Source organism: Branchiostoma floridae, chromosome 1 (genome assembly GCF_000003815.2).
Source record: "Branchiostoma floridae strain S238N-H82 chromosome 1, Bfl_VNyyK, whole genome shotgun sequence".
Classification (NCBI taxonomy): Eukaryota; Metazoa; Chordata; class Leptocardii; order Amphioxiformes; family Branchiostomatidae; genus Branchiostoma; species Branchiostoma floridae.
In genome coordinates, this window is record NC_049979.1 from 25305271 (window position 1) to 25316831 (window position 11561).

An 11561-nucleotide genomic window follows, 5' to 3' on the forward strand; every position below is an offset into this window, starting at 1 on the left:
TCACAAAACAGATGTGATATTGAAACCCTTAATAGGAAAGGAGGATCGATGACATCATTGCACAGAATAGATGATTGACCAAACTGTCGTGTCTGGGTCTGGCTTGGATGTGAAGGGGATTTTTCAGACCGTCCCAGAAGCCAGCCTGGAAGTATGGTCTGCAGAGATGCAGATGTAAATGCAGGGCTCAGAATCCTTTTTTCTGCATACTTGCACTGGTGCAGGTAACATTGAAAATTACCTGCTCCAGACAAGTTTTACCTGCACCACTCTGAATTTAGGAAGTATGGATCATACTAAAAATTGATCAGGAACCACAGTGTTATTTTTTCTTTCAATACGTAATAGGTGGTAACAGTCAATGCAGCTAATAACAATCCACATACACCTACATCATATATAAGGACATTATGTATAAAACCCAGTACATGGACCAGTGCAGGTTAGGTGCAGGTAGACACCAGAAATACCTGCACGGCTCCAATTTTACCTGCACGAACTGCATATGCAGGTGGTATTCTGAGCCCTGAATTGATATATTCGGCTTGATGTCGCATGCATTTATCAGAGCCTGTACCTGCTAGTGGCAGTGTAGAGTGTTGTTAGCAGCCAGACAGGCTTTCCTCAGATCAATATCTAGAGTGGACCATTAAACATGAACATTGCCAGCAGGTAGAAGAAAACGCGTCTCGCAAAGATGTTTCCCTGATCCTGCCTATTACCATTAGCTACTGCCTGTCACTGCCATTATGTTACCTGCTAATGTGGTAATATGTAACACTAGTTCACCTTTATTTGTGGGGTAACCTGTATCCATTGTTAAACAAGACAGCGTATCTAGGGATGTCAAGTCGACAGATGGTGGTTTCAAGCTGCAATGCTTGAAAATATTGCAATTTTGTACCTCTGTATATGCATGTCAGATATTTAGGTGATGAAGACAATCTTGAGAAGGCCTCTATAACAGTTCTTTTTTAATGTGGCAATATTGTGGCCCCAATATTATGGCTCGAAATACCACCTGTATATGCAGGTTAGTGCAGGTAAAATTGGAGCTGTGCAGGTATTTCTGGTGTCTACCTGCACCTTACCTGCACTGGTCCATGTACTGGGTTTTATACATAAATGTCATATATGATGCAGGTGTATATGGATTGTTATCAGCAGCATTGGCTGTTATCACCTGTCAATTATAAAAGAAAAAATAGGATTTCCTTAAAAAGCAATGGTTCCTGAACAATTTTAGTATGATCCATACTTCCTAAATTCAGAGCAGTGCAGGTAAAATTTGTCAGGTGCAGGTAATTTTCAATGTTACCTGCACCAGTGCAGGTATGCAGAAAAACAGATTTCAAGCCCTGATATAGTATAGACCACACAGGGGACAGGTAGTCATAGGATTCCTAATACATGTACTTCTGTCAGTAGGAAAAATGATCTTAGGGACCACAAAAAGTGTTCACTTTGGACAGGTATGTAGACTTAGGCAGTCTCTTGTCCAGGTTTTACTGTATGGGTATTGAGTAATTAATTATAATGTTTGTCTGGATTTCTAGATTTTTGCGTAATAACTATTGAAAAAGCCTTTTACTCCAGCAGCCATGTGTGGGAAAGCAGCTTCCATTAGTCTTAGTTGTCAAACCTCTGCACATAAAAGACCCAACTCACTTGAATGTGTGCTGTGCTGAAAACAAAACCACCCAGCAAATCCTACAAGCTACTTTAAAAAGCATACATACCTGATCACAACTATCTTTTGTCTTCCAGTGCTTTTGCCAGGTACCCCAATGGGGTGATTGTGCACTACTTCTGCTGTAAAGATAGAAACGTCTGCCCTGTGGACAGCTAGCCTGGCCGGAGGCTCCGAGGACCATACAACTGGAGGGGTTCAGTTACACTCAATCATTTGTGAACTTTGTACAAAGTATGCTTAGAGTTCATCCCACTGCAACTTTAGACTTGATTGTGCACAATGTATATAAATTTAAAATTGCCCAATAACTATATATTGTTGAACCTTTACATGTACATGCATTTTTGAGGATCACTGTATTTCAGAGATAACCGCAGACGTACCAACCAACACTGCAATTAACTTGTCTGCAATATGTTTTATTGTTTCTTTGTGGTAGGTATACATGAATGTGTATGGACATTTCTTTAAGGTTCATACTATGTATTCCAGGGTAGAGATTGCAGTATGGCAGAATGGGTGATTCTGTCAGTAGGGATCAGTCTCAACAGATCTGAATTTCAGCAAAGATTGTGGTCATAACCCATGCCTGTACAAAGTTGCGCTTGTTGTTATACAATTGGCAATTCTGAATGCTATTGGTAATTCTACCAGTACAATTGGTGGTTCTCCTAGCAGATGTTTTGTGGGCTAGTTGTGGCTGTGATTTTTATGTCTGTCTCCCAGAAAGGAAGAGAGGCACTGATGTAGAAATTGCAACTACTAGCCTCGTGAACGAAACATTTCCTTGCAGACTAGATTCTGCTGTTAGAGACCCTGATCATGATTCTACCAGTGAAATCGCCAATTCTTCCAGACACAATCTCTACAGAAACATGTGCATCTACCACTGTTGCACGATTCTCAGCATTGTTTTCTGCAGCTGTAATGTTAATTGTTACAGTAGTTACCCGCTTTACCAGTAGAAGTAGATGTGTAGAGTTAAGGATAGCACCAGATATTGTTAAACTTTATAAATGATGAATGTTATGTCCTGCTTTATTAAACTAGCAAATACATTTCTTTACACCTTATTGGTTGCAGACAATCACGTAATTTACAATCTGAAAGGAAACTGTAAAGCTAGCAAATGGATAACTACGCATATGAATATGGTTCAGTTAGCAAATTACTATCTGTTTACAGGCATATTTCTATTCTAATTGTATTGTATAAAATGCAGAATGCTTTGAAATGTCCTTTTTGTGTTGCATATTGATGATAATGTGTTGATAGAGACTATGAAGAGTATCATGAATTTACAATAAACCTACACTACTTGTAGTGCATTCATGGACCTTGCATTGGGTGCTTTCATTGTTGAGGCCTCCAGGTGGCCAGCCTTGGTACTGCAGAAGGACTTCCTATTTTAGTATCTTTGGCCATGGACATGATGTAGTCTTATTTAGTGTGATTTTAGGATTGTGTGGTCTAACTAGGGTGAGCCCGCTGGACAGAGTCGCATGGAAGCGGTGTGTGAAGACTAGCCGACTGCTGCCCACCCATGTCAGAGACCCCAGCAGCAGTATAATCAAATACAATTTGTATGTACTGCTACTTCATTCACTTTCAAATGCTTGCTGAACGAGTATGGTTAAATAACTAAATTTGTCATAATATGCATTTTGTGTTTTCATCCTCACATTGTTACTTCCATAAAATAATGCGTGCCAATCTCATTTTTAAAGAGAGATTTAAAGAAATGCATGTGACAATTGATGTATCATTTTACATTGTGCCCTTTAGGAATCACATTTTTCTTTGGGGCATTTGTAAATGGTATCTGTGGTATGTGTACATAGATGTCCCATTCCAGTTGCCTTTTTTGTTGGTGTGGAATTTCAGAGAGATAGTGACATGTAACAGCAGCTGGGGGGTAAACACTGTGCTTAAAACTGAGCCTCTCTTAAACACTGCATTCTTTTCTGGTGACTGTGGACCAGGGCTCTCTTTAGCCTGGATGTCAGGTTGTTTCTGACTTAGGCAAGATCTAGGCACAGTTTTACCTAACATCTGCAAGCTGACAGCTTGTCGCCATAAGCTTTTTTCAGTGTCTTGATGAAAATGTAGATGTCGCAGTCCAGATGTCGACAAAATTTTTCCTTTTAAAAAAATTTTTGTGTCAACTTCCTTGGGCAAAAAGTCATTTTCCCCTCCCAGTGCATTTCTAGTAGTTGAAGGTACAAATATTTTCTACACACTGAGATTATAGTTTCATCATGCATGGGAGGCTGAAACATTTTGCTAAATTGTTTATAAGGAGGTTTCATCAGCTCCTTGCTTTAATTTTGTCATCCGATTTGGAACAATTAATAACTCGGTTGAACTTGGATTTAACTCCCAAACACAGATGGATGTAAAGGGAAGTGTGTACCAGGAAATTCCTTCAAAGGGAGCCCATCTCATCTGACTAACCATGATGAAGGTGACAGCTGAGACCAGTAGGTAACCTGCAGGAAGCAGCTGCAGCTGCTGATAACAGCTGTTGCACCTGCCTGTCCCTGGGGGCTGGGGCATCATCCTTTCTGTAATTTGTATTTTACATGAATGCTAGGGGCACATTTCCTGCCTGGGCCTGGTCATATCAAAGCAAGGTTGTAACCAGCCTGAAATCATTTTCCGTCCCCTCGATTTTTAATGGGAATCCTATCAAGCACTGAGATGCTATTTCTTTCAGGTGTAAATTTTGCTGGTAGACTGAGCTGTTCAATAGCATATCTTTTAGTGAAAAACTACACATGGGTTTCAGTTGTTTTTCTTAAATCTTGACATGCCAATTTTTGTCCGTCACAGAGGACAGAATAGGCAATTTTTTTCCATCCCCAGCTGCAAAATTCTGTCAAAGGACAGAAGGACGGGTGCTGGCTACAACCCTGTATCAAAGTATCAATGTAGAAATCAGTCATGACCATATTTCTTTTAATATTTCTTGATATACACTTCAATTTTTCAGTCTCAGCTAGGCCCTAGTCTGGAAATGTGACCCTGGCATTACTAAGAAATGTGCAGAGTGAATCACTCAGTCTCACTCACTCGTCATACTGATACATGGAGATCAGCACACAAACATAAGAAATGTTAAAGATATTACCGTTAAAAGGATGAAGAAAGATGATGTACTGAAACAGTATGCTCACATAGTTTAATTGACAACTGAAACAGAATTTAATTTGTATTCTACTTTTCTATACCAGTGTTACAATGGGGGCATAACGTAACATTACATGTACAACGGAACAATTTTCCATATTTTTTTTTGTATTTTAAATGTAATAAATACAGCTGATTTTGTATTTATGTCACCCCGTAATTAAGGGGTGGTATAACCTCTTTGTGTGTAAACACATAGACCGAGATGATGATGATGATGATGACACATGACCAAGGCTTGCTGATGAATCCATGCTTCAGGTCATAATGCTTTTCTATCCTGTCATGTATATCACACTCCGGTACTTAACACTACAGTATGTCAATTGCGTTTACCTTTGTTGAGAAGCATGCACTGGAGGGGATAGCAAACAATTCATCTTTCATTATGCCCCACTCAAAACACTCAAGTATGTACCATCTGTCAACAACTAAACAAACAAACTCCTCCCTCTGAGAGGGGTTCTCAGAGTTGAATATTACTAAGAGGATGGAGCAAACAAGATTTATTGCCTGTTCTCAAATATCAGAGCATTATCATCATTTTTACAGGGGTCAACTTTTGCAGTAGTGGTGGAAGGCAGGGAGGGATGTTGAAGTTATCTCTCGGCTTTTCTTCGCTGACGAAGATCGTCTAGGGTTGTTTCCCACGTCTGGTGCAGGCGCGCTGGTGGCTGAAGTTATACTGTGGCACTAAAGTACATATCTGCAGTGTTGTGATTTCACAGTGAATAGACATGCTTTTGCGATGAAGAGGCACCACAAAAATTGCCATAATTTAAAGATAAAGCCACCGAGACTTTCCGTATCCCATTAACTAATGAATCCAAGTTCTAATGACCTGCTAAGTAGTATTAGTTTGAAATACAATACTTGTTACCATGTATATATCAATAGTCACATATTTATAGTGTTAACATTTTATCTTAATTCCCAAAGGATTTTGATGTTTCTACCATCTACATTGTAATGTTCCAAAATCATTTATACACCCCCAACTTAAAATGGAATAGCCATACATGTAGGGTGATGAGGTATCATGTCATGATGTTGGTCTGTGTTCCAGATGGCCTCTATCTGTTCTTTGACATCTTTCAACATCATGTCAATCCTCTGTCTAGAGATTGACCCAGTGAATTTGGCACCACAAGGAATTAAGGGGATTTTGAAGCTTCTTACAGTAAAGCCTTAAACTCCCTTTAAGTTATGATTATCAACCTAATCACAGCAGCCTGGGAGTCAACCAGGGACAGAACGGACGGGAGATCTGTAAGCCAAGGTGCCACGCTCCTCTCTGGAGCAAGTGGTGTGATGAGTGAGTGAGCGATTAACCTAAAAAAGTTAGTGATTTCTGAAGAGTTGCATTACTCAGGAGTACAGGCAAAAGTTGACAGTAAAACATGGAAAGATTGCAACAAAACTTTTCTTGTCCAACTCTGTTGAACCAAGGACATGCTCAAATGCAATCCAACGCATTCAGCAGTTCACTCCAAGTCCATTTTGTGTTTTTTGATTGCCATAAATGAAGCTTTGAAGATCCTTGAAGATGTTATAGTTACATATGTCAATCTAATTGATATAGTTACAAATGTCAATCTGAATGGAAACTTTAGTACAATGTACTAACGTCTTGTAGTTTTCATGCCATAATTCTGCACTACAAACCTTTAAAAATCACAATCATGATCTATTAAAGATTAACTCTAACATTTTGTTAGCAACCTATAATAAGTGCAAACTTCGATGTCATTGAAATTCTGAATAGCATAGAATCTGCAATTTCATTTATTACGTTTTGTGATAGGAGGGAAAATAGTTTTTGTAGGGTCATGGTTCACAGTTGAATAAATTCTGTAGTACAGTTACTGTTAGGCCACGCCAATTTTATTTGTTGTTTTTCGGATTTTCCGACCTGATTTTTCCCGATTTTGAAAAAAAAAAAAAATTTTCAAATTGATGGCCACACCTTGTGTTGACAAAATTTCACAGCCTCTCCCAAACTAACTATGGGCCTCAATATACATGTAGCTGTATGTGCCTATTTTGGACATACAGCAACTGGAAACATTTAAATTTTTCTTCAAACTTTGGACTTTGCTACCAGGGACCCCCTAAATTAACTGTAACTTGAGTAAGCCCCTTGATCACTCCTACCCCCGACTTTTGGCAAAAGTTTTTTTTTTCTGACCGCCCGACCCAATTTTTTTCTGAAAAAATCCGATAACAAATAAAATTGGTGTAGTTAGGACAACATACATGTATTTGGGATATCAGGATTTGCAGTGGATATATATCTCCAGAGGTGGCACTGCTGAGCAAAAAATTAACAACTTGAAAACAAAATGCAAACATTTCAAAATTTACAGTAGTTGTTGAACATGAATGAGTTCAGCATCACCACATAAACTGCTACTGAACTTCAGGAAGAATTTGTCATTGATGAAAAGGTCTCATTCCTGTATTACCCCGACTGTGTAGTCCAAAAGAGTCTGGGCCGAAAAAATTATTGGGCCCCCAAAGCGTGTTTTTAGGTCAACCAAAAATTCTCTTTAATTGATCCGAATTGATATGAAAAGGGTTTAAGATAAAAGCTTGTGTTTTACTCGCATATGGTTTATATGCATGAAAGTTTCGTGACCCGAGCGATTGTCGGACGTTTACGCATTTTTGTCCTTAGTGCTGCGGTCAGGCCTTTCTGGGCTCAAGAGGACCTTTAGCGGACAGTGGCTGGATTCATTTTGAAATTGAGATAAAAATTGTTCTGTGCGCTAGATTTGGGTGACAATTTTTTCATTGCCTCACGAATGAGTGCACTTGCAATAGAAAGCAAAACATCTCCAGATAGACTGTTTTTTTATTGGATTTGCGGGCATAGAAGTGGTGTGTTATAACATGTATTCCTATGGGACGGCAAAATGCAGGAATCAGACAAAATGTCCTCAAGAAGGTTTAACCTTGACCTTGTAACACAGGGAGATGTATGGAGAGGAAATAGCCCATCATGAGGCACTACTGGGGAGAATTGTTGGTAGATTTTGATGTATCCGGTTGCCGACCCACCAGGCATCAATTACACTATTCATGACCTGTCAGCAGTCATGACCCTGAAGTATTACTGTAAATGCAGAAACTTTTGCAGTGGTTTAATGTTCGTGGTTTTCACGGCGGCCGCTTCACCGCGAACATTTTTCTATAGCAGTAAGGGACAACAGTGCATGGTGCTACAGCGAATTTAAAACCACCGCGAAAAGTCCTTTTTCCCGCTACGGTGAAATTAAATCCCCGCAAACTTAAATGCATTTACAGTATCCTCAAGTGTACCACTGCCGCCCTACTGGTCATGTGATTTACACACCTCAACAGGAAATCTCCCATCATGCATGCCAAAGTTACTAGCATATCCCAGATAACATCATATCCCAAGGCAGGAACTTGGACTCTTTTCAAGTTCAAACAGCTGGAAATAGAATATGTTTGAGATTTAAAGACTCTTATCCCAAGATTTGTGGGTAGCTTTTCCTTTGCTGCTTGCAAGTTGTGGAATTCAATGACACTAAGTCTTATAAACCATGCTTAAATTATTAAGGATGAGTGGATAAAGCATTACAAATGTAGTATAAGTTGAACCAGAGCACACATACACATCAGGGGGTTCTTTGATACAGGAGAGGAGTGCTGAAATTTTCATTGACATAATGAAAGAAAAAAAGGAAGATGTGATACAACATGGAGAACAAATTTTTGTCTTAGTCTCTCTACCTGTCTATTAAAACAGGTAGAGACCAAGTTGCTTTGCTTGTTATGCCACCTCAGTTTCAGTTGCTGTTTCTCCGATTTTACAGGAGATTAATTAGTCTTTGTAACACAAACTCCGCTGTCCAGGGCTGTAAACTGACCCCTCCCCGCAGGGGCCCGGCGGATGTTTGGTGGGCTGCTGTAAGGGAGATTTAATCAGGCTAGAGATTAATAGATAAGTATTTTTAAGATGAAACATGTATGTACAGCTGCACAACAAAGTCAACATTGTAAGGTTGTGGTCTAGTAAACATTATCATGATTAAGTCCAATTTATCATAGCACAACATTCTGAAAAAAGGGGAAGCAAAAAACAAAATTGTTTCCCATCACGTATAATCTAGTGGCCCACAAACATAAAAACACTGCAGATATTTCAAGACTTACAGTAACCACCACCAGCTGTTAAAATAAACACATACTGAGGCTGTTGTGTGTGTGAGTATGTAGGCTTGATGTAGATATTGATTTGTATTGACCCGGTAAGGGCACAGAGCACCAAGTAATTAAAAAGTGCCACATCAATGTGTGTGTACAGTTATTAATCTGCCTGCTTCCCTCTGCAGTGTTTTCAGATAATAGAGCCTGAGTTGTGCAAATGTTTTACTTTTTACTACCAAGATGACAACATTTGTCCTCCATTTGTTTTGAAGATGTCTTTCTTTTCTTATAAAAGAGCTACCCAGTTTACCCTGTGGGAATTGATACCCAGTTATGGGAATTACTGGACTATCCCTAACTTTTTAATATTTGAATATGGCCCTTGACAACAGCAGTTTTGTTACACAAAAAGCAGAAAGACAACTGTCAACAGATGGCTAGGACTTAAAATAACAATAAAATGACAAATGTCAAATTGACATGTTTTTCTACAGTTGATCATCAAGTAGTAATTTTGTAAACTTTGGATATCATATCATTTCTGCATACATCACTTTCAAAGTGAAGTGTATGTAGAAAACAATACTAGAAGTACACGTCTTGGTAAATTGAAAACAAACTTTAACATTGAATTTGTACAAGCCAAGAATAAATTCTGCCCATTGTTGTATTAAAATATACTATACTATAGATCACTATATAGTAAATGCAACATTTGAATCAATGAGATGTAATATGTTTCTCCATTGAGTCGAGTCGAGTTTGGGTTGGTTGGAGTTTCTATCCTTAATTTTTAAGTTTAATATTAAAGTTATGTGGTCTTCTTCAGCTCAGCTCACTATTACATTGGGTTTTATATTGTGGGGGCGATCAAGTGACCTGTGGTTGTAATTGCGGTTGTTCTTTTGTAAACGTTACAGTAGTATTCCTACTATACTTTTAAAGTGTTCCCTGCAATCGTTATTTGAATGACTGCTGTCGATTGTGTTAATTTAAAACAACCGTTCACTTGATTTGATAGGCGGTACAAAAAGAAGATAAAAAGCAGATAATCTTTTATGTTTACCAGGGAGTACCTAACCTTTCACCCAACCCCGGGCCCCGTCACTTTTTACAAGCGCTTGTTACATTTTTCCCGCCCTTTTAAAACACACGACACTAAACAAACAACATGATGGAAACAGGCGATTCATTCGACATACCATTCAGAACACTTCATACATGGCCATCGCCCACCGACTCCCTTTCACCTTTTCACAGGGATGACATCATCCCGACATTCTTGTTCCAATGCCCAAATTTGGCGCGTAAGTGGGCGGAACCGCCGTATCCTGCCCACGTGCCGGATTGGAGCGCTCCCAACACCGCTCATAACTATTTACACTGGCAGGGGAAAGTCCAGTAATTGCTGGGCTCAGTGCATTTCCTCACATGTATTGAAGTCATCGGGGATTGCACCTCAGGTTCACGGGTCTGTCCCTATAGTTCACCTCATGTTTCAAATGTAAACGTTAAACTAAAGGATCCCGAGGCAACAAAGTATCGCATAATAACTGAAAGAAAACCTTTATTGTATATTTCTGCCCAACCGACCTATCATATAAGTGCAGGTAACAACAAAGACAAATGAAAACATGCATATAAAAGCATCACAGATTTAGTATAAGTTCTAAAACAGAGGTTCGAAATGTGTGAAATTGTCAGTCGTTTCTCTTTCTTTTTGTCAGAGAAGATTTCAAGGAGGATATTTTTGCGAAGTTGACATGGAAAACATGAAAAGCGCACTTAACAATGCCATATTGAGGACTACACCTGAATTTTACAAGAACGCTATGTGTTATATCGATCTGTTTGCTTCTGTTGCACATAAAGCAGTGAGAGGAGAAACGACCACAGAAGAGGATTTGAACGCGTCGGACGGAATACGTTGTTTCCTTATTATCTTATTCTATACCGAGAAACTTATTGTTATGTATTGAGGTATTTTATTTCTTGTTTATTATCTGCACCTTACGCTGTCATCACCTGCACATTACCAAGAGACATCCGTGACCGACGACTGGCTAGTTAATGTGGTGCGTCACGATAAGATAGCATTGCCTCCTCCACTGTGATAGAATCTCTGTAGGCATTGGCGAAAGTTGTTGGGTTAGGCTCGAGCTGGGACCATTCGCGATTTTCAACCGGCAAGGTTCTAATACCAGGAGGCGAGTAGTCTACCCGCTGTGTTCTGACACTTTTCTGACCAATTTCCTGAATTTTGGGCCAAATTCTACTATCCCCGTACCCACGTACGGCCTGGTGCAGGCTACTCTTTAAGCAGAGGTTAGGCTCTGGGTGTTGTTTTTTTAACGTTTTTTTAGTCGGGCTTTCTATTTTATATTGTATCTTGTATTCTAAGGTTTTGACAATACAAGATACAATACCAAATAAAAATCCCGATAAAAACGACTAAAAAACGTTACAATAAAAACAGCCGGAGCCTAACCTCTGCTTGGAGAGT

The 11561-nt window shown here is 39.2% G+C and overlaps 1 protein-coding gene across 2 annotated transcripts in view; it reads left to right on the forward strand.

The window, feature by feature from the left end:
* The window catches only part of LOC118425715 (vam6/Vps39-like protein), a gene marked incomplete in the record, with an annotated part of 61586 nt that extends 58552 nt beyond the window's left edge, over positions 1-3034 (forward strand). For both annotated transcript variants that reach the window (XM_035834766.1, XM_035834775.1), the window contains 1 exon segment: positions 1768-3034. In XM_035834766.1, the coding sequence (XP_035690659.1) occupies positions 1768-1849 (82 nt within the window).
* Between the last annotated feature and the right edge of the window lie 8527 nt (positions 3035-11561).